Source organism: Chelonia mydas, chromosome 2 (assembly GCF_015237465.2).
Source record: "Chelonia mydas isolate rCheMyd1 chromosome 2, rCheMyd1.pri.v2, whole genome shotgun sequence".
Taxonomy (NCBI): Eukaryota; Metazoa; Chordata; order Testudines; family Cheloniidae; genus Chelonia; species Chelonia mydas.
In genome coordinates, this window is record NC_057850.1 from 33,403,278 (window position 1) to 33,428,210 (window position 24,933).

Consider the following 24,933-nt stretch of genomic DNA (forward strand, 5'->3'; position numbering starts at 1 on the left):
TGTTGGGTGTGGGTGGGAAAAGTATTGTACAGGTTTATTTTTGGGTGTGAGGGCAGGATTCTTAGGGAGTTGGGGAGCCTTCTCCATGCAGACCCTGGCTGATCCCAAGCCTCTCCCATTCAGTCAGGCACATCTGCCCCTCCCCACACTCCTCATCCCCATGGGTCTCTGCAGTCTCCTCCCCTATCCCATGTGTCCCTGCAGTCCCCCTCCCCTGTCCTCAGGTTCAACCCTGTCACCCCACTAACTCCTGAGCCCATGCCCCAGTCTGTCCCTCCCACTAGCCATTCTGAACCCCAGTGTTTGACCCCCCAGGAGCACTGTGTGCCCCACTCTGTCCTAACCTGGCTCCGCAGGCAGGGTGCTGTGATGACCTTAGTATCTATGAATCTATTAATTCTGCAGCACTGGGCAAGCACAGAATTCCCCCCCCCCGAAATACATTCTGCCCTAAAAGTGCTGCAGTTTCACCTTTTGCCCACCAGAGACTGCTGTGGTACCAGAACAGCAGGCTATTTTCATGCTACTGGCTGTTCTGGCACCACACCGACCCCTGGTGAGCAAAAGGCGGAACTGCAAGGCTTCTTCGCCAGAAATGTATTTTTTGCTGAGAAAAAAAATTCTGTGAAACACAGGAATTCTCTGCCTCCACGGATGTGCGGAATTCCCCCAGAAAATAATTATACTGAAGAAACTAAAGCTTTTAAAAATTGTTTTGGGTAACACAGTTTAGGAATATTTCACGTAGGATTTTAAACTTGCCCATTTTTCTTGAGTATACAAACCCAAATAAGATAATTAAAACAAACGTAAGGTCACTTGTGCCTCTACCACAACTGGTATTGTGTAAACACAAGACCGTCCCTTCCTCCCTGCTCTCCCCCTAAAAACAAGTTTCAGTAAAGATTCATTTACAAAAGTAGAATGCTTTCTTATGTAGTGCACCAAAATTCAAACAACCTGCACTCAGGCATCAGGCTTAAATCAATTTGGGGTTGGTTTTTTTGTGCTATCATCCCAAAATGATGTATTCTAGGATGAGATTACTTACTCCTGGGGGATTCATACCTTCTGCAGATTTCTTGACTCCCCCCGCAGAAAAGTGTGGGAGCAAAGAAATCTCTTGGGAACACAAGCCTCTTCCCTGGCAGCCCGGGTGCACCTGCTGGGAGCAGCCGGCAACAGAGAGCAGATCACCACGAGGGGGAGGAGGGAGGCTGGGCATGGAGAGATGTTAAGGGGGTGGAACTGGGCATGTGCCTGCCTGCGAACGAACGAACGAGAGAGACTCACTCTGTCCCTCTCATTCGCTGCTGCTGTATCCCGGGCTTGGAGGCATAGGGCTGTGTGAAGCAGGCTCTGTCCCTTAGGCAGAGCAGAAATGTATCAACTAAGCAGGCAGGCTGATAACATTCCCATTGTTAATTGTTCCCATTCTTCGTCTCCTTGCCAGAGTGGTGTAAAGGAGCCTTATTGTAAATGACAGTAATGGAATCCTCAGGTAGGAGGATCTATGAGCTTTCTCGCTTTTTTTCCTGTGCCAGAGAGGCACAATGGGGTTAGATTACAGCTCAGGATCTATCTTAATTACCCTTTTAAAAAAAAATGAAGGACAATGATTAGCAAAAACCTGTATGACTTCCATGTGTGAAAGTCTGAACAATGTAAAGTGACATTCTACTTTACAGAACACCAAACACCAAAATAAAAGTAATGTAATTTAAACAAAAATCCAGGATTATAACTAGAATGCAGGGTATTGGTTACCAAGTATTTGTAACTTAACTTTCATGTGTTTAGGAAATGCTGAAAAGTTTGATTGTTTTTCTATATGGTAGTTTAAATAAATTACCAAAGTAAGTGTGATTATATTGCATTATTTTGACAAATAAAACATGCAAAATTCTGCACCAAAAACTGCAAAATTCTGCATTTTTTTGGTGCAGAATTCCCCCAGGTGTAATTATTGCACATAAGAACATCATAATGGCCATACTGGGACAGACTGAAGGTCCATCTATCCCAGAACCCTGTCTTCTAACAGTGGCCAATTTCAAATGTCTCAGAAGGAAAGAACAGAACAGGTAATCATCAAGTGAGCCATCTCCTGTTGCCCATTCCCAACTTCTAGCAAAACCAAGGCTAGGGACACCATCCTGCCTAACAGTCCTTGATGGATCTATCTAGTGTTTTTTTTGTTTGTTTGTTTTTTTTTTGTTTTTTTTTAAAAAACCCTGTTATAGTCTTGGCCTTCACAATATCCCCTGTAAGGAGTTCTGCAGGTTGACTGGGCATTGTGTGAAGAAATACTTCCTTTTGTTTGTTTTAAACCTCCTGCCTATTAATTTCATTCGGTGACCCCCTAGTTCTTGTGTTAGGAGAGAGTAAATACTTCCTAACTTACTTTCTCTATACCAGTCATGATTTGATAGACCTCCATCATAACCCCCATTAGTCATCTCAGTTCCAAGCTGAAAAGTCCCAGTCTTATTAATATCTCCTCATATGGAAGCTGTTGGGGCCCTTTTCTAAAGCTTTTCTAATTCCAATCTATCTTTTTTTTGAGATGCGGCAACCACATCTGCATGCAGTATTCAAGATGTGAGCGTATCATGGATTTATGTAAAGGAAATATATTTTTCTGTCTTATTTTCTATCCCTTTCTTTATGATGGGCAACATTCTGTTCGCTTTTTTGAATGCCCCTGCACACTGAGTGGATGTTTTCAGAGAACTATCCACAATGACTCCAAGACCTCTTTCCTGAGTGGTAAAAGCTAATTTAGACCCCATCATTTTATATGTATAGTTGGGATTAGGTTTTCCAATGTACATTACTTTGAATTTTTCAACACTGAATTTCATCTGCCACTTTGTAGCCCAGTCACCCAGTTTTGTGAGATCCGTTTATAACTCTTTTCATCTGCTTTGGACTTAACTATCTTGAATAGTTTTGAATCATCTGCAAACTTTGCCACTTCACCGTTTACCCCCTTTTCCAGATCATTTATGAGTATGTTGAACAGTACTGGCCCCAGTACAGTCCCGTGAGGGGACATCACTATTTACCCCTCTCTGCATTCTGAAAACTGACCACTTATTCCTACCCTTTATTTCCTATCTTTTAATTAGTTACTGCACACATCTCACTAAACATGGACACGATTGTTATTGCCCTTGAAACACATATACCTACATTTACTGTAGCCTTGTCAAATTCAGCTTCTGAAGATGTAGGTGACAAGGGACTTATGGGACTAAGAGATGGGGAGCTCTCCGCACTAGAAACATATTCTGGGTCAGGAACATATAAAATCTATAAAGAAATTGAACACATGCTGTAGTTAACAGTTACATTAAGAGTTTCATTGACATTTATTTTCACTAGTTGACGCAGATTTGTTTTCTCATAAGTTATTCTATTAAATTTGTTCTGCTAGAGTTAATTTATGCTTTAGAATTTTTTTTTTTAAATTCAGATTTAGTTGTGAATTACCAATTTTACTGTCACTTTTCTAGCAAAGCAAAGCAAGCAATATTAATAAAGTCTTCTCTACCAATAGGTTCATGAGGCACAGAATGCACTGACGTATCATACAAACATGCCATATAAAAGAATCCCACATTGGTTTCCATCATGGTGTGTCAAACAGTGTGCGATAAAACAGATATATCTTGTTTAAAGCAATTCATAAAATGAGTAAATATATACCTGCAAAATGCATTTTTGAGCCTTTAAATATTTAAAATTCTGTAAACCTTATTAAGGCTGACTATTAGCAGTAATAATAGTGGAGATATTACCCATGTAAACAGAAGACCATAAAGTAAGAAATTTATAGCATGCCCAGAAACACCAATTCAAACTTGTCCAGTGCTGTAATAAATACTATTATGAATACTTGCACAAAGTGTACCATTTCTCTGGCCTTTTCATAGACTGCTATTAGTCTATTATTTAGAGTCAATAAGATGCATTGCTAGGGAACACATTCAGTGCATTCCTCCCAATTAAAAAGTTGGTCATCTATTTCCAGATTCAACTGTTCACAAAGCATGCCAAAAACTAGGTTACTCTAAATTTATTTGCTTCATAGATCCATTCTCTTGGGAATGGCATGAATGGTGTTGCACAGCTAGTTTTTGCAGCAGCTGGAAGTCACAGTAGCAGTAAGTCATGCTTATAGCTATAGAAATGCTGCTAGCTCCCAATATTTATCCTACATCCATTTACAAAAAAATGAATTTGTCTTGAACCTGAAAAGGTTACTTTATGATTCTCAATATGCTTGCTTTTATTAGTCTTTTCTAATTTAATTTAAGAAAAAGATAGTAAAGACTGGTTTAGACTGTGACTAACTCCCATTGGTAGCAGTTACTCAACTGACTAATCCAAGTGGGTGTCTGGAGTTCACTAACTCTAACTGAAGAATCCTAAATATATCTTCAAAAGATTGGAGGTCTTATACACAGAGAGACCCATCCTATTGTTTTCAGTAGAAGAAGTGGTAGACAAGTATTCTGAACATCTGCCTCTATTTCCACCACACCCGGTTTATGTTGAGGTAATTAATCGATAATACCTGTCCAGGAACAACTGCTCGGGAGAAAAACTTGTTTAACTGAACCAGTTCATTCGGTGTAGTATCAAATTTCAAGGCAATACTGTTTAGAGTGTCTCTTGATTCAACCTGTATCAATGGAAAGAAAAAAAATAGCTAGTTTTAAAAGAGTGGAAACTTAGATGTTTTATCACTTGCAGTCTGAATTTATAAAACTTTTGATAAAGTTAGTAATATATACATTGCATGACAACTTTAACTAAGTATATTATACTGCACACATGCATGCACACAGACTGACAGTGAGTAGCGGGGCATAGGCCAGTATCAAGGGCCATGCAAGTATGCTCCTTGAAGCTGATGGTTCCTTCAAAGTCACCTGCCTTCCATCTGTGCTCCCGAGCAACCACAGGAGTTATCTTACATGTAGGGCTGAAGGTTCAGACACTAGCCCAAAGACCAAAGCTTCTGTCCTCTGCTCCACTGGAACCCAGCAAGAGATGCAAGAGCCTATGAGACTGGCTTCATGCAGGTACTGATTTACCTCTATACCCTTCACCCACAAAAGGGCTCTCCACTAGTAGTGTATGCAGCCTTTTATTATAGAGGCCATTTCTTCCTTCTGTTTTCTACTGAAATATGATTCAGTGAGTCAGTAATTTCAATAAAAAAATCTTGAACAAAAACTGAACATTATGACTGGAAGTAGGAATTAAGTAGGAGGAAGACATTACCTTAGAACAAGGTCATTTTTTTCAAGCCAGTGTCTTCAAAAATATAAGGAAAGAGTGGGGTGATTGAAAGAAAGGGATAACGATAATGAAACCTCACCTTGGGGGAACACCTCCAAATAAAGTCTTTTAGTTTCTGAGAGGCATCAGTAGATTAATATAATTATTATATTAATTATTATTATTATTATTATTACAGGAAACAGATTTTAGTTTGATACACATCTTCCTATCATGATGGTTATAAAACAAACAAAAAAAAATGTATGCAATAAGAGACAGTTGACATATTGTTACCAAATGTTTGTACATAGAACCTCAGAGTTATGAACAATGTCAATTTCTGAGGTGTTCGTAACTCTGAAGAAAACATTATGGCTGTTCTTTCGAAAGTTTACAACTGAATATTGATTTAATACAGCTTTGAAACTTTACTACGCAAAAGAAAATACTGCTTTTAACCATCTTAATTTAAACGAAACAAGTATAGTTTCCTTACCTTGTCAATTTTTTTTTTTTTGCTTAATTTTTTTTTTTTTTTTAAATACCTTAGCGGACACCATGATCAAGACCAAGCAAAACAATTACAGTTAATAACCATGGCTATTTTATTATTTAAAAAGGAAAAGGAAACACAAATAACTGAACATAAAAGAAAATAATTCACTTCCATTACAATCTTTTCTGTACGTTATTGTGGAGCACTTAACAGAGACTACACCTCTGAGGTGCGCATGCCTCTTGGTAAATTAAGACCAAAAGTATATTGTTTCCCCAAAATTATTGTGAATCCATTCTTTAGTATATCCTTAGGTGACTAGATGGGCAAAACAGCTTTGTTTCAGAGCAGGTGGACCTGTTGGTTATTAGTGAAAAATCAGGCAGTACATAAATGGCAAAGTAAGTAGTCTGAACTACATCCTATGAAACCCAAGGAAAATATTTAAATCAGCTACTTAGAAGCAGCCATTTAAGGAGTGGTCTCGACCATTAACCAATGGTTGACAATTAACCAATCTTAGAATTTTAAATCCAATTAAATCCCTCTGATTAGCCCACTACCCCCGTCTCCTGTCCAGGACTCCAAGGTTTAACTCTTGGTGATAAACAGGAGAAACTGTTGGAATATTAAAATGCTGTTGTAATTTGAGACTAGCAAAATCATGATAAGAGTTTTAAATGTAATCCCTTGGCAGTGTGTTAGTTAACTTCCTCTTACCAATTCACGTTCAAGTCTTGGGGAGGTTTTCCTCGAGTTGGTTTCTTGGCTCTGGTCTACACTACAGACAGATTTTGGTATAACTACATCACTCGGGGGGGATGAAAAATCTACACCCCTGAGAGACATAGTTATGCTGATCTAACCCCCTGTGTACGCAGCACTACACTGGCAGGACAGCTTCTCCTGTTGACATAGCTGCTGCCTCTCGTGAAGGTGGATTATAAACGCCGATGGGAGCGCTCTCCCCCAGCATAGGGCATCTTCATTAAAGCACTATAGTTACACAACTGCACCAGTGCAGCTGCACCAAGGCAATGTTTTAAGTGTAGACTGGTCCTTCTTGAGTCTTCTTTTTTTTAATCTCTCTAGCAGCTTGCTTGTAGAGATAGACAGGATCAGCTGTGACATGCTTGCTAAGCAGAATTGCAGGGGGTGAGTGTGAGGTGCTCACTTCAGTCTTTCTACCTTTCGCATCCTTATTTTCACATAGGAAGAACACACCTCTTTTACGCTTGTTTATATTTACATTACTGTAGTTGTGGTCACGCTTTCATTGGCTTCAAGCCTTTGAGGGTGGTTTAGGTCAGTGGTTCCCAAACTGGGGTTCGCAGAACAATTACAGAGGGTGCACCAGAAAAATTTCACTAATGGCAGCCAGAGGACCCCAAGCATTAGAAGCAGCAGGTGGGACCCGGTTGCAGGGCAGACAGCCTGAGCCCCAGGGAGAGTGAGGCAGAGCAGTTGGGGCTGGCAGCCCGAGCCCTGCCCCCATAAGCGGGAGAGCAAGCAGCCCAAACCCCAGCGCTCCGTACGGGGCTGCCAGCCTGAGCCCCAGGGAGAGCGGGACCAGTCAGTTGGGGCTGGCAGCCCGAGCCCTGCCCCCATCAGCGGGGGAGCTGGCCACCCGAACCCCAGCGCTCCAGGTGCTGCAGTTTTACCACCATTTTCAAGAACATACTTATGCGAGAAAGCGTTTTCCTCATATGCACATCTGAAAACCAAATACAGAAACAGACTTGATGCCGAACCAGACCTGAGACTATCTTTTGCCAGTGGTTCTGTACTTCCAAGAGCTATGCAGAGCAAAGCAAGCTCATCCATCACACTGAGGAAATTTAAACTTAAATCCCTAGAAATATTCATTTTTAGGAGGGGAGTCACGAGATTTCACAATTTAGTGAAAGGGGTTCGCAGGCTGTTAAAGTTTGAGAACCATTGGTTTAGGTGACACTTTCAGCTCCTGAACATGCAGTTCACTTAATGAACATGCAATATTTTTAATTGCCTTTGTTCTTGTTGTGGTAGGAAAAAATCCAGATTTAAAAGTTGTTTTAATTTTTTCTTTTTTAAAAAGTTTTCAGTCCACTTTGAGATATTCTTTTAATTTTATTATTTTGACAGGAAATGAAATTGTCTTCACAAATTCCAAGCGCTCATTACTTGTATAAAAATTTTTAGTTCTCAAAAAAGTCTTACAATTAAACAACTTATAGAAAGTGTTTAGATTGACTTGTTGCTTTTATATGACAATTTTTGGGAGGATGATTTTTCCTCATCTTCCTGACAGGGTTGAGAGTTGTTTGAGCACTGCCAGTAATTAACTCTCCATTAATATAAATTTACTTAAATGGCTTCTTACATTAATAATTACCATCAAAAGATCTTGCTATATTTGTACATAAAACATTTTACTATTCATATATCAGGCAGTTATATGAAGGCTTGCATTTAGATACAAAATATTTACAAATATTTTAAAAGAAGCTTATTTCATTTTAGGCATTTGAGAAACAAAAGCTTTAATATTTAAGTTGAAACATGTTAGAAGTAACCAGTATCTTCTGTAAAAAGACTTCCTACCATAAATGTTCTTCAAAATAGACAAAGGAGGGAGGACTGTATGTTTACAAAAGTATCAAATTCAATAAGGACAGGTCTAGAATTTTGAGAGGCTTTAAAACTCGTTTTTCTTTGAAAAGAAAAATGAAAATGTTTTGGTATTGGTCCACTTTCCTTCTAGATGTGTTGCTCTGATAACACAACAGCGCATTCTTTCACAATCAGACTACTTCCAACAAAAACAAAAAATGTTCACATGACTTGCATGCTTGAACTTTCATAGAATCACAGAATATCAGGGTTGGAAGGGACCTCAGGAGGTCATCTAGTCCAACCCCTGCTTAAAGCAGGACCAATCCCCAACTAAATCATCCCAGCCAGGGCTTTGTCAAGCCTGACCTTAAAAACTTTGAAGGAAGGAGACTCCACCACCTCCCTAGGTAATGCATTCCAGTGTTTCACCACCCTCCTAGGGGGTCACGGCAGGCAGCAGCGTGCCATTAAAAATCCGGCCCGTCCTGGCCTGGCCCATCCCTCTCTTCCCTGCTCCCCGCCCCCTCCCACAGGGGCAGAAGCTTGGTCCTGCCGGCTCCCCTGCCTCTTCCCTCTTCCTGCAGTGTGCTGGGTTCCTGCCCCTGCCCCTCCTCCTCCTCTCCATCCCTCCCTCCCTGCCAGCCGATCAGCTGATAGCCCTTGTGAGGGAGGGGGTGGCAGAGGAGCAGAGTCAGCCTGCTCGCTGTGGAGGCAGGGCCTTGGAGAAGCGGGGCATATCCCCTCCAGCCCTCTGCCGTGAGCACCCACAACCCCAGCCCACACCCCCAGCCCTCTACCCTGACCCCCCCCCACACACACACACCCAGCCCTCTGCCCTGAGCCCTGCACACCCCCAAGGCCCCTGCCCTAAGCCCTGTAACCCCCCCCCCCACACACACACACACACCCAGCTCTCTGCTTGACTCCTTCACCCCCATCACAACCCCAGCCCTGACTCTGGATCCCGGCTGGCAGGAGCCGGCGGATGGAACCCCTGAGCGGCAGGGGGCTGAGCTGCTGAGCTCACTGCCAGTCTGGCTGCCGGCCCCTTGCCAGCCAGGGTCCCGGCCGCAGGCCCCGCTCAGCGCACTGCTGGCCTAGGTGAATGGAACCCCAGACCAGCAGCAGGCTGGGTGGGCCGGCGGCGAAAGATCAACATTTTTAATTTAATTTTTTAATTTTAAATGAAGCTTCTTAAAAACATTTTGAAAACCTTGTTTATTTTACAATACAACAATAGTTTAGTTATATAATATATAGACTTAGAGAGAGAGAGAGAGAGAGAGAGAGACACCTTCTAAAAACATTAAAATGTATTACTGGCACGTGAAACCTTAAATTAAAGTGAATAAATGAAGACTCGGCACACCACTTCTGAAAGGTTGCCAATCCCTGATCTAGTCTGACTTCCAGTATAACACAGGCAATTGAACTTCACTAAAATAATTCCTAGAGCATCTTAATTGGATGTTCCTAGAAAAAACATCCAATCTTGATTTTAAAATAGCCACTGATGAAGAACTGACCATGACCCTTGGTAAGTTGTTCCAATGGCTAATTACTCTCACTTAAAAATACACCTTATTTCCCGTCTGAATTTGTCTAGCTTCAACTTCCAGCCATTGGATCGTGTTATACCTTTCTCTGCTAGATTGAAGAGCTCATTATTAAATATTTGTTCCCCATTTAGATACTTACAGATTGTAATCAAGTCACCCCTTAACTTTCTCTTTATTAAGCTAAATAGATAAGACTCAAGGAATTCAGTCACTATACGGCATGTTTTCTTATCCTTAATCCTTTAATGTTTCCTTGTGACTCTCCTCTGAATATTCTCCAATTTAACAACATTCTTCTTGAACTGCTGACACCAGAACTAGACTCAGTATTCCATCAGCAGAGGCACCACTGTCAAATACAGAGGTAAAATATCCTCTACTCCTGCTTGAGATATCCCTATTTATGCATCCAAGGATTGCATTATCCCTTTTCACCACAGAATCACACTAGAAACTCCTGTTCAGCTGATTGTGCACCACAACCCCCAAATCTTTTCAAGTGTCACTTATTCTTAGATAGAGTCCCCCAACACCCCCATCATGTAAGTTTGGCCTACATTCTTTGTTCCTAATATATCTACATTTACATTGAACTAATTAAAATGCATATCTTTGCTTGTGTTCAGCTTCCCAATCAATCCAGATTGCACTGAAACAGTGATCTGTCCTCTTCATTATTTACCACTCATGCAATGTGTCATTAGCAAACTATCAGTGATAACTTTAGTTTCTTCCATTTCATCAATAAAAATGTTAAATAGTATAGTGCCAAGAGCTGCGTGCTGCAAGACATACCGAAAAAAAGCCAACATTAAAAATCCAACGGGCTCCTACGCCAGCTCTTTTAGAACTCTTGGATGCAAGTTATACACACAGGATGGGGGGGGTGTCAATTTTAGAAGCTGCTGTTTAATATCCTCCTGAAATACAAGTGGAATGGAAAGAGAGCGTTGTCATATATGACTAACACCTGCCCCCTCCCCCAAATATAGAACAGAAATATTTATTGAACACTTCTTCCTTTCATGTATTATTAATGATAATTCTACAATTTCCGTCTAGTAATGGACTGATGCCATTGTTAGGATTCTTTTTTTTCCTAATCACCTTAAACTCCTCCTTTATTGTTTTTAACTTTGCTGGCCACAGACTTTTCTTTGTGTCCCTTTGCTTCCCTTATCGATTTTTGAACAATCCCTAGTTTCTGATTCATATTCATTGCTATCAACATACTGTTTCTTCCATTTGTAACTTTAAAAAAAAGTCATAGCTGTGGTCACTGCCACTCTAAATCAGGTCATTAAAAATTATATATATTGCCTCCTCCTCCTCCTCCTCAATTGCAGCTTTTTGGGCATCTGGTAAATTGTTCTTAAACGATTCCCAATTATCATTCACATTTTTCTGATTAAATTCTTCCTCCCAGCTGATTTGGCTCAACTGTTTGCAGCTTTGTGAAAGTGGCCCTTTTCAAGCACGAATAATATATATATTTAAGTGGAAACAGGTTAGAAGTAACCAGTATCTATATATATATATAAGGTCTGGATTTTACTCTGTTTGCGCATTATAAATGTGATCAAGTCATAATCACTTGTACCTGAGTTACCATTAATTTTTTATTTTGGTGATCAGTTCCTCTTTAGCTTCAAGATGAGGTCTAATATAGATGTCTCCCATGTTGAATGCAACACTTAGTTAGGAAGTGGTCATCTACAAAATTTGAAATTCCAAGAATGTTTTAGTACTGGTAGCATGAGATCTCCAGTGTGTGTCACTCAAACTCGAGTCCCCCATGATCTCACAGCTATTTTTCTTACACATTACAGACAGGTGTGTAAGGAAATGGTCATCCTATTCCTTAAGTATGCTCTGGTGGTCTCTAGCAGACACCAATATCAAATCTTGCGCTTTATCTGTTAAGACATTGATCCGTAAGTATTCAAGATTATTTTCTTCTGAGTTATCAGTAACTCAGAAACAGGTAATGCCATTTTTGACATTCCCCATCCCTTTTTGGGCACTCGGTCCTTTCTAAATAGGTTAAAGCCACTGATTTTAACATTCCTTTCATTAGAATCATCCTACCAAGTGTCATTAATATCACCTAGATCACAGCATTTTGAGGCCGTTAATAAAGCACATTAGAAGGAATACATTTAATGACAAAAACAGCTGAAATCCCACAAGGATCTATTTCAGGGACAAGCACTCTCTTTGTTAAATAATTCATTCATTAACAATTGAGTGACAGCAGCAAACACATGCTGACAATGTGGAAATCTCCAAATTATTCTTGCATAAGAAGGAGCAGTACACTGAGAAAACAGAGGGATAGTCTTAGAGAGTCACGGTCTAATTATTAGAATCGTTTCTTTACAGTGTTGCAAATATCACTTCAGTTTGTCTTTCACTCTGCTTGGATCATGGAATAAGATTGGTCAGCTTAATCTTTGATTTCTTTCAGAGTGGTAGCTGTGTTAGTCTGTATCAGCAAAAACAACAAGAACTCCTCGTTTCTTTGATTTCTGTTATGAAATAGTATAATGCAAAGGAATCCAGAGCTACACAAAGGAAAATGGAAATTGTAAAAAAACACCCACAAAAAACAGACCGCTGCCCTCCAAACAACACTTTTTAACCAAAAGTAACATTTCTGTTCTTAACTTTAATGCCATCTATTTTTCAAAAAACAAATAATCCATAATCTAAAAAATAGAAACTAATTGTTTGAGCATCCCTTTAAATAGTATAGTATAAATGAAACAGGTGATAAATGTTGATCAAGCAAACAGGAAACATTTCAGAGCAAGGCAGTTGGTAGAAACAGGAATACAATCAAATAACTTCAGAAGATGAGGACAGCACGCACTGTAGCACAAATAGATTCAAACATTTGACTTTTGCTTTTTCCATGGTGGGCACATGGAAGCTAGTGAGAAGAAACTTCAATGAGTGCTGCAGATACTCAGCTCTGCAATAACGGTCTTGAGGGAGTAAGAAAATTCACACAGCTGCAGCCATCATTTAAATTAATGGGATAGCCAAGTCTCAAATATCACTGTGTGTGTGTGTGCGCGCGCGCATTTCTCTATATGTTATATATAAAACAAAAGAGAACTGAGTTTTTGTAAAAAGTCTTGTGCATTAGTTGGTTTCTCCCCTCTTCCACCAGTCAATGTGGATTCCACTGGTTACCCTGGTTTTGTAAACTCTGCTGTATTTTAATGGTTTGTGGAGCAACCTAAATGTCTTGGCAGAGTAAAACAAATTTTGAAAGCAGTATTGGACATAGTAAGAAGCAAATATGGCTTTCCAGGAGGAAGGAGTAAGTTTGTGAGGTTTCATTCATTATCTTTTGCTACAACAAGGAACTGGAAGATTCTTTCAGGCAGATCTTAAGGGTGACTAGGAAAGGCAGCGTTGAAGGAAGTTCTCCTTCCGCAGCTCCATGTTCTCCCTTCCATATAATTTCTATCCCAGGGGACTGGAAGAAACTGGCACTACCAGTAAAATTTCATTATGTACTATTAGGAGAGTGGATTTGTTTTAGAAAAGATAGTTAGCTTGTCCACTTATTTCACATTTCTGGTTTCTTAAACACTCACGATCAAAGGTGGAAGCTTCAGGGATGATTGTGATGTATCCGAGAACACATTACAAATCATATGCTCTTAAACAGCAATTCTGGATGCCAAAGTATTTCTTTACTTTAGAAAAAAAAAAGTCACTTCCACATTAGACTACCACGTGAACACAATTAAGGGTATGTCTACCCTATAAACTTAAATCGACCTATGTTCGGTCCAGGGGAGCAGTGAAATTCACAAAAATGTAACAGTGTCTACAGGGACACCGCATCACCCTAACTACACAGAATATAAACTTACGCCTCTCGTGGAGGTGAAGTTATTATGCCAGTGCAGTAGGACACTTAAGTCGGCGGGAGCAAGGCTATAGTGTGTACACTGACATAATTAGGTTGACGCAAGAAGCTAAATTATCTAGATGCTTTCATGTATGTGTTTTCTGCCATGTGCAAACTTAGTTATTTTGTAACCAACGGCTCAACCGACATTTGGAAACTTCTAGAGTCATGTCTGCAAAAATGCACATCTTGATATTTCAATATTCCATGGTGATGTAGACATTTTTGTATGTGTTTATGCAAAAGTAACGAATTCCATTATTCCAAATGTCACTTTTTAATTACAATTACATAACCAAATTGGAACATAAGAGCCAGGCATTTATTGTTCATTACAGACATGGCAATAAGTTGAGAGTCAAGTCAAAGTAAAGTGTTGTATCCAGAGCTCTACAAATTAACATTTATTAAAATTCATTATGTAAAGTTGTTTTGACTTTCATCTAACTTGAAGTTCTCACACACACACACACACACACGAACCCAATTGTTAGTTGCTAAACTGGATAAACTTGTACCATTAGTCAACCTCTTGTCTGATTTAAGACAAGCAAAAAAGTACACTATTTAAACTGCAGTTAATTCAATTTTCATGCAAAGTACCATCATAATCTAACATCTATTTCCAACACACAGCAATATCTCACTATAAGCCAGTCCTGAGCAGGCCAATTGTTCCAACACAATTTGGAGTGATCAAAGATGTTTAGTGAGCAAGTTTGACTCCTTTTCGCCACCCTTTTTATATCCAAGTTCCTAAACACACAATTAAAACAGAAGCACATTTGATAAAACTATAAAACAAATTAAGGACCACTCAGTGTGGTCTACAACACAGACTATTAACAAGCAAGCATGGAGCTCTGCTTCCTCTCTTCTGAGAAGGTTGTGTTTTCATTTTAGTTAAACACAAAACTAAAAGCAACCCCCCCCCCCCCCCCCACCACCACCAAAAACCTCTCCTCCAGGCTTTCCTATCTATTAGTTGGTCACCAGACAAGCTCAAGACCAAGACATTTCAGCTGTGTGAATGTATTGGGCCTTATTCTCCAGTGACTTGCACCTTGTGTAGTTGCTTATATCTATCCAAGCAAGTGTACAGTTCTAATCTGGTAGCATTTTACACACACTTTGCACAGATGCGATTACAAAAGATGCAAGTCAGTGGAGAACCAAGTCACAAAGATGGAGTTATTTACCTTCTGGCTAGTGATCAGATGGAGAACATGAACTGTTAGATGCTCTTCTCCTCTCTTCCTCCCTCCAAAAACATAAAAAAACTGTACTCTGTGGAAGCCACATTCTCTCAACCCACTCACATGGAGAACAGCACAGGGGGAAAAAGAAAAAAACCAAACAACCACCACCCTTGCACCACAAAAAGAGTAAGGCTAGCTGCCAGTACATAGTCTGGCACTTGGTATCTTTCATACCATGCAACCACTGAGGGTAGCCACAGGTGAAAGTGGTCAGAAGAGAGGAACTACTGGCTGCTTCATTGCTAGACCGGTCTTTGAATGCCACAGTTTCTCACAATGAGGCTTCCCTCATGGTACTGATTTTAGTCAAGCCCATCAAGTGAGCTACCAGAGTGGAGGACCCAGGCACAAGTTTTCTGCAACTACTGGCAAACCTTTTTCAGTAGCTATGATCAGAGATTTCAGTAAAACCTTACAGGCAAACTACTTGATCTGTTTACTACAGAGGACATATCAAATATTTAGTTTGCACTTTCACTCTTACATTTGGCTAGACAGGTCATCAACATGAGCGTGTGCCGAAGACTGGACTTTAAGACCCACAGGATTAAGACAAGGGTCCACAGTCACTCAAGAGTAGGGCCTCTTTAAGCTACTGAGAGTTTAGTCATCTGTGATGCTGAGCCAGGGAGGGTTAAGCAACCAGCAGGCTGGATGACTTAAAAGCAACCTGTAAGGACATATTAAAAAAAAGCACTGAAATAGTAAACAGGGCCATTCCTTGTACATAGCTATCAAAGCCATGTTAAATACACTAGAATCCTTGACACGTAGGCCTGTATCAGTAGAGAATTAAGAATAGATACTAATTGTATTTGTCTGTGCTTACCTATATCTTGTTAGAAGTTTAAAAATGTGATCTAGTTAGCTTGTAGATGCTACACTTATTCTATTGATTCAGAGATCAAAAGCGGATATGATCATTTAGATGGGACTTGTGGTGTAATATTATTGTTTTCATTTCTCTTTTAAGTTTGTAGTAAACTACCGGTGAACTGGTTCATGGATAATGAATGCAACTAGTTACCGGTGTATGCCGAGGAAACAGATTAGCTTCAAACCATAGCAACTCTCTTTTCTTTTTTATTAATAAATCTTAGATTTAGTTAATAAAGGATTGGCTGTAAGTGTGTATTTAGGTAAGAGCTGAAATATTCACTAACCTGGTAGGTAATGTGTCAAATCTTCTGGGATTGGTAAAGCTTTATATATGGTGAATAAGGTTGTTAGTAACCCACGCTATATTAGACACGGCTGTCAGGGTGTGAGCCAAAGGCTGTATAGCTTAAGGGGAACGGTATTTTGGCTTCTTGTTAACCAGTAAGGTAGTACAGAAGCTGTTTTATTACTGGTTTGGTGAAACTTGATTATAGAATAAACCACCAGTTTTGGGGATGGTCTGTGCCCACTGGACCATAGCAGTTTGCCCTGACTAAGCATTCTCAGTATAGCCGCTCCAGCAACCAGGGCCACAGCATCTGTCAACCTTATCATACACCTTCTGATGTTTAAGTCTAATTTCTTCCAGACTTACTGTCATGAAACAAGAACCCAAGAACTGGACCATTTGAAGCAAGTCAGCATGAAGATCCACCTTTTCTAGGTTAGCCTGATCTCCTAGGAAAAAGAAATGGGGGAGGCAGAAAGCAGGAAGAGAAGAGATTGCCAAACGCAGTAGGAATCTGAAGGAACTGGACCTTTGGTCTGCAATTTTAGTTTCTGCAAGGATGGATGAAGGATCCAGAAATAGGTCTCACATTCATATCGAACAATACATATCAAACATATCTCCCCCTAAATAAGCCAGCAACCATGCACAGAGTCAGCCAAACAAAAATTCTTTCCAGATGCTCTTGAAAGTCCAAAATATGGTCGCTTTTATCATGTATCAGGCATCATTCAAATACGTGAAAGCTCTTTACCATATGCTGCAACCTAAACATAAATCACATGAGAATAATGCATTAAAAATTGAGGCTCTCAGATACTACAGTAGTGGGAGCCATATACGTAAGATATTAGTATGGAAATGGTATTCAGAAGTATACTTAATGATCTCTGTGGTTTTAGTGCTGCTCCCTACTAGAAGTAGTATGCAGTATTGTTGTAGCCATGTTAGTCCCAGGATATTAGAAAGACAAGGTGACCTGAAAGAAGAGCTCTGTCTCTCACCAACATAAATTGGTCCAATAAAAGGTACTACCTCACCCACCTTGTCTCTCTACTAGAAGTAGTACAGTTTATTAAGCAACGGAACCCAGAACATAGTTTCAGGAAATTTTACAGAGCAATATACCAGGTTTGAGACACAATTGGGTAGGAACAGCCGCTGCAGTTGGGAGTTTTAAAGCAGATGATACATCCTTTTATGTTTCTCAGATGACTGATTTTTAGAAAAGGAGAGAAACCCTACAGTTAAAGAAGCTGATATTTACAATAATAGTGATTTCTGATGAGACCAGATTTCTTTGTATCATGCAAAGCCAATTATCTATCCAAACCAGTACTGGTTTGGATAACACAGGACCCCAGTATCATATCTGCTGGCACCGCCTTGTGAATTGACAGATGCAGGTTTTTCCAAGTTGATGCTAATTACTAGAAGATAGGGCAAAAGGGTCCAAAAGTTGTATGCTATGATTTTTTACATGTCTGAATTTGAGATTTGACCCAGAAGGACTAATTATTGTTATGAGTGTTTGCTGTTTTTAGAATCAAATACACTGACTATGCATATCTGAACAATATACCATCTCATTCTGTGAGTTTTACAGAATATAAACTTTAAGTCTTTCCCTGTTGTAAACAATCTGCAGCTGGAAGAAATGATAAGGCCCAAGTGTTCCCAAAAAGATGTAAAATAGCATGTAGCAAAATATATTATTGATACCACTTTTTTTGAGGGTGGGGAGCGAGAATGGGGTTATGAAGGTAAAAGAGTATTTCTCAGGCGTCAGAGGCCTGCAGTTGGCTGACTAATTAGCCCCACCTACTGCACCCGTGAAAAAGACTGGTAACTTAGCTGGCTCATCCTCATAAAAGGTGGAGAAGGATATGGGAGAGGAGGCAGCAATACCAGCCAGGGGCTGGAGCAACTGCCAGGAGGAGCAACTCCAATAGACAGACTGACAGAAGGGAGACTGAGGAAAATCCTATTAGCACAAAGGGCTCTGAGGTAAGAGCCAGGAACTTCGGTTGATAAACTCGTGGGGTGAGGGATAGATTTGGGGGAAAGGACCATAACCTGTACAGGCTTCGTGGGGAAAAGGCTGTGAAGCTCGGATCCTGTTTTCATTAAGAAGGCTTGAAATAAAACCCACAGCAATTAACTGGTCCAGAGACTACCCTACCTGGATTCTGTGATAGGGCCCCAGGCAGGATTTCCCCAGGGAAGGAGCTAGCTCCGCAGGCAACAGCCTGGGTCCAGTTGGAAGAGGGTGCTATAGAGTAGGCCCAATCCTTCACACAGATATAGAAAAGAAGGAAGCAATCAGAAATCTAAGCGCATTTCATTCTGTGCAATATGAACATGCATGTGTTAGTGGAGGAGTAGCAGGTCATCATGGCCCCATCTGTGATGCAGAACCCCAAATCCTGTATGTGCTGAATACACAGACTGCAGAGCCCTATAATTCAATGGATGCACATGGGATGGTGGCATGGTAACTTATGATAGCGTGCAGTAACATATACACACATTATTGCAAGCTATCATAAGCTTGATGCAACAGAACACATGAACAGAAAAATTTCACCAAAGAGACCACAGCATGACTAAATCAACAACGAACTCTTAAGTAAATCAAAATACATGTGTTGCAGATGCACAAATGGGACCCCTTTAATGGAAGACACATTATGTGAACTATATTCCTTCACTAAATCAAGTGATAAGTACTGTTGGAGATACCATGTGTAATGCATAAAATGTTACTGCAAACAAAAACCCTCAAGCCACACAAGTTTCAAACTCAATTATGGCATACAACTCCCCCCCACACACACTTTCTCAGCTATTGCAATACAGAACTGTGTGCTTACTTGGCACAAAAATACAATTATTTCTAGAATACATCCACTTGATTAAGTATTCTACAGAATAGCGTGTTACGCTTTCCTATTTTGTTTCACCGTACATGTCAGAGTAGCTGAATGTATACAGTCACAAGGTAATATGTTTATGCAGTATTAGAAGGGTTTTATTAATTGTACAAGGACAGTCGATTGATACTTTAGGTTTACAAGTTGCATCTGATAATCTTTCCCAGCTATTTCAGTGATATAATTAGGAAGCAATTATAAATTTTTATGACATTGTCTGTATATTTAAAGGTAAAAGAAAATCTGTTCTATTTGTTGTATTTTTAAAAATTCAACATATGAAAGATTAAATGTATATTGCAACTTCAATAAAATAAAGATTCAACAGCAAAACAGTGTAAAGTTTTGTTTTCTGTGTAAACCAGACTAATAAAGTTAGCTTGGAACTAATCTCAAGAACCCACTCCCCCAACTCCTCCCACAATATTTCTTGAAGGTAAGGTTATCCATATTAGTAGATAAGAAAAAAGTGACAAAGTTAACTCCTGTACAAAGCCATAATTTTCTTTACTAGACCTCTTTATATCCCATTCTTTACACATTTTTATAGCAGAAAATATTTATTTTTATTTCATCACAAAGCTTCAAAACTGTTCAGGAGCTACTTGACTGATTTTCCAACATGTTAATTGAAAATTCATATGCAGTAATTATATAGCCTAAAACACAACAAGACAGATACGTCTCACTTCAGTTTCCCCTAGTAACCAGAAACATGAAAAACTGACTGCAGCAGTTTGAGGGTCATTTCAAGAACACAACAGTTAGAGAAAGGCTCCATTTTCGGATACTGCTGGGAAAATACACTTTCAGATACTGCTGAGTACAGCTCTGCTGAGTACAGCTCTGTGAGGCATAGATCAATGGAAATTAGTAGGAGAATGTTGGAAAGGTACCAGCAAGACAGACCTAACCCTATTTTTATTTTATTTCTCCTGAATTCAGTGGATTGTTAAAGATGCTGAAAGCTTAAAATCACTTATGACTTTTGATAGTTCGTTATTTATGGTAAATTATTGAATAATTAGCCTTCAAGAGAATTCTATTGATAGTTGAATAAATGTCAATTAATTTAACTTGCATAGAAAATTAAAGTTTCACTTTTGCAGTATGCTTCATATCCCTCCTGGAAAACCTTAGGACTACTAGCTACTTAATTCCTAATAAGGTAATCAACTATCGGAAGTAAAGTACAGACTGACGCCAACAAAGGGCATCATCAAAGCTTTTTTGTTTACATTACGTATCAAAAACTTCAAGACTGTACATTACTATGCAAAAAGTAATATTTAAACAGCCAAGCAGCAACTTACTGTATATTCAATAGTCCCTTTAGGCTTCTGAAAAGACATTCGTCGCCCATCTTTCTTGTCTGGGTTCTTCTTCTGGCCAGTATCTGAAAAAAATTGAGGCAAGGAGCGTGTTAAATTCATTTTCCTTGCTCACAGTACTGTCACAGGCTGCTGATTACAGCCCCGTGGGCAGACATCTAATTCAGCTGGCTCCTTGCGACTCTCTAACAGACAGACAGCTGCTGGAACAGGGACTTTACTCCCCTGTTATGCTTTAGGGATCTGACCAATATAAACCACTGAGACAACTGGGAATCCGTTAACTATATAAGTATCTGCTATCATCCAGAATGCTATTAATGCAGGAAAGGCTAAAATGATTGATCTCCTTCATCAGGCAAGGATATATCAATAGCACAAGCAATGCTGCTGAAGATAATCTTTAATTGGTTTTCTGTTGCACAGGATCTGTCATTACTGTCTGCTCCAGACACTGTTTACACTCAGCTTCTGGAGACTAGATGCAATTAAAAATTACAGCTTTTAAGGTGAACAAAATGTATTTTAAGGAATACGCAGTGTTTGAGATAAATACTTGTATATAAACCAAGTTGTACATATAAACAAAACTCTAAGACTTCTTTTCTCCATATATGTTAGTCAGAAAGGGACAAGATGTAAAGCGCATCCTCCCTATGCATATAACCTTCACTTTACTGTCAAGATGCACTTAAAAGCATTGCTCTTTTTTTGGCTTATGAAACACTGATTTTTTTTGATGACCATAACCCTGTAATGTCTGCAGCTTTACTGGGATCCAATACAAGAAATGGAATTTCCTGCAGCTATACTAGAACTTTGCTAATGTATACTTTTTTTTTTTTTCCAAAGTGTTTTTATTCAGCTTGATAATTCACCAACATAAAATGTATTTTGTTATTTGACCGTTATATTTTACACTAGTACTTTCCTGAATACAAGTAGGAATACTGAGATATAGTTTGTACAAGTATCTGAGAACTTTCCTATCATGAGACTTGATCCTAGCACTCTGCTGTAAACCTTTGCTGTGAAGAAGGGAGAAATTTTTCTTGAGAGAGAGAGAGAGAGAGAGAGAGAGAGAGAGAGAATCAGATTTGTGGATTTGTAAAAAGTTAGCTAGGTTCTACTGCAGCATGCTACTGATTGTGTTGATAGATTATTTCCATATCTTCAGTTTATATACTCGTTACATATTTCAATCAAGTTTTCAGCACAGAACACAATTCTCAGCCACAACTAGGTGAGAAGTTTGAAAAGGGATACTGTTAGAAAGTGAAATGAACCCACAATAAGTAAAAGTTTTTTTAAAGTGTTCCAAAATTTTTTTACTGTACATTTAAGTGATTTCCACTATCCTTCCCTCCCCTCCCCCCCGACGGCAATTTAGAAGCTTAGATAAAACTTCCCTAGTTTCTTTTCCAATTTTGCAGTCACTGACTCTCCCCTACCATGTCTCCACTGAACAGAGATGAAATTTATCAAAATGCTTATACAAAGACAACTTTGATGGCTTTGCCATCAACAAAAATACCCCCCACCCCCCAACACACACACACACACACACACACACAGAGTAACATTACTGGAGGGAATATATATAAGTTTTACTTACTAGCCACATGGACTTTCCAGGAGAGGAAATAGTCTTGGGGGACAAGTTCCCACATTTACAACAATCTGTTAAAATAGTTACTCAAACTAGGGGTCAGTTCTTATGGTGTGGAAAGTGGTAAGTTTGAGTGAATGAGTGACAGACAAAGACACACTAATGAAACTCTCAAGAATTTAGTCAAGATGGTTTAACTGCAGGTTAAGACAATAGTTACATTTCCCAGAAATTCCTTCAACCAGAATGTTGCAATTTTATTGTAGTGCTTCCTTACCTTAATCACCACATGAAGGCTAGATGTTTGTTTGTTTTTACAATTAAAACAATCGCCATCACAGCATATTAAAAGCTTCTTGAAGACAAGCTGCAAAAATTGCTCAGTGTTCAAGCACACTGAAAGCTAGGTGGAGGACAGTGGAGTGCAACAATCTCTCCCTGACAGCCAAACTTTTTGTTTAAAAAAGTTTGAAGAAAGCAACTCTCTCCTGCCTCCTTGAGCTCTAGCAGCTAAAAGACCACAGCTGCTCAGAATGCTCTCAGCTCACATCACAAAGGTGCAGAGGGAGCAGTTGAAGTCAGTGCCCCCTACCTTACTCTCTATAGCAACAAGGTTGATTTAAATCTTAGTGTTTCAAAGACAGAGGATATAACTTATGGAATACTTTCAATGCTTAATCAAAACACAAGTTTTAATGCAGTCTACCTCGAAGGCAACAGGCTGGACACCACTGTTTTAGAACTAAGTAGTACACCACAACTCCCCACATCCCCCCCGCCCCCCCCCCAGTAAACTGTTAGAACAGAAAGAGCAGTCAAATCCCATGTTAACAGCCTGTACCTTTTCACCTGTGCTACAAATGCATACAGCTCCAACACATTTCTCCAAATGCAAATGCTGAAGTATTTCATGATCTGCAAACAAATCTGATCACTAGTAGCTGAACAATTCAAAATTATTTTCTGTAAGGTGCTGCCTCATGAGGTTGAGTTAAGTAAAAATTAACTATTCCTTTTTATACTGAAAGGGAAGGAAGTAATTTTATGAAAGTATTCATCTATATCATCAAGAAATAAAAGAGGAGTATTTTAAGAATCAATCATAGAATATAAGGGTTGGAAGGGACCTCAGGAGGTCATCTAGTCCAACCCCCTGCTCAGAGCAGGACCAATCCCCAATTAAATCATCCCAGCCAGGGCTTTGTCAAGCCTGACCTTAAAAACTTCCAAGGAAGGAGATTCTACCACCTCCCTAGGTAACGCATTCCAGTGTTTCACCACCATCCTAGTAAAAACGTTTTTCCTAATATCCAACCTAAACCTCCCCCACTGCAACTTGAGACCGTTACTCCTTGTCCTGTCCTCTTCTACCACTGAGGATAGTCTAGAACCATCCTCTTTGGAACCACCTCTCAGGTAGTTGAAAGCAGCTATCAAATCCCCCCTCATTCTTCTCTTCTGCAGACTAAACGATCCCAGTTCCCTCAGCCTCTCCTCATAAGTCATGTGTTTCAGACCCCTAATCATTTTTGTTGCCCTTCACTGGACTCTCTCCAATTTATCCACATCCTTCTTGTAGTGCGGGGCCCAAAACTGGACACAGTACTCCAGATGAGGCCTCACCAATGTCGAATAGAGGGGAACGATCACGTCCCTCGATCTGTTGGCAATGCCCCTACTTATACATCCCAAAATGCCATTGGCCTTCTTGGCAACAAGGGCACACTGCTGACTCATATCCAGCTTCTCCTCCACTGTCACCCCTAGGTCCTTTTCCGCAGAACTGCTGCCTAGCCATTCGATCCCTAGTCTGTAGCGGTGCATTGGGTTCTTCCGTCCTCAGTGCAGGACTCCGCACTTATCCTTGTTGAACCTCATCAGATTTCTTTTGGCCCAATCCTCCAATTTGTCTAGGTCCCTCTGTATCCTATCCCTGCCCTCCAGCGTATCTACCACTTCTCCTAGTTTAGTATCATCCGCAAATTTGCTGAGAGTGCAATCCATACCATCCTCCAGATCATTTATGAAGATATTGAACAAAACCGGCCCCAGGACCGACCCTTGGGGCACTCTGCTAGATACCGGCTGCAAACTAGACATGGAGCCATTGATCACTACCCACTGAGCCCAACAATCTAGCCAACTTTCTACACACCTTATAGTGCATTCATCCAGCCCATACTTCTTTAACTTGCTGACAAGAATACTGTGGGAGACCGTGTCAAAAGCTTTGCTAAAGTCAAGAAACAATACATCCACTGCTTTCCCTTCATCCACAGAACCAGTAATCTCATCATAGAAGGCGATTAGATTAGTCAGGCATGACCTTCCCTTGGTGAATCCATGCTGACTGTTCCTGATCACTTTCCTCTCGTGTAAGTGCTTCAGGATTGATTCCTTGAGGACTTGCTCCATGATTTTTCCGGCGATTGAGGTGAGGCTGACTGGTCTGTAGTTCCCAGGATCCTCCTTCTTCCCTTTTTTAAAGATTGGCACTACATTAGCCTTTTTCCAGTCATCCGGGACTTCCCCCGTTCAGAATGTCTTGTTCATCACCATGAAAGACAGACTCTGCTTTACAGTTTTCAAATTCAGAGTTATCTTTTTGTGTGATTGTAAGTGCATATGGCAATCTTAAGAGCCTATTTTTCATCAATGTTCTGAGACATTGGATTGCATCTCTAACATTCCACTTACACATATGAAGAGACACTCCCAGCAGAATCCAAACTGGAAGAGCCACAGGGAACTTATCACATA

The 24,933-nt window shown here is 39.9% G+C and overlaps 1 protein-coding gene across 13 annotated transcripts in view; it reads right to left on the bottom strand.

Moving 5' to 3' along the window:
- The window catches only part of OXR1 (oxidation resistance 1), a 452,056-nt gene that overhangs the window by 105,659 nt on the left and 321,464 nt on the right, over positions 1 to 24,933 (bottom strand). For all 13 annotated transcript variants that reach the window (XM_043539189.1, XM_043539186.1, XM_043539185.1 and 10 more), the window contains 3 exons: positions 20,547 to 20,629; positions 4,583 to 4,690; positions 3,196 to 3,315 (listed from right to left, as the gene is read on the bottom strand). In XM_043539189.1, coding sequence (XP_043395124.1) covers positions 3,196 to 3,315; positions 4,583 to 4,690; positions 20,547 to 20,629 — 311 coding nt within the window. The remainder of the gene's footprint in view (positions 1 to 3,195; positions 3,316 to 4,582; positions 4,691 to 20,546; positions 20,630 to 24,933) is intronic.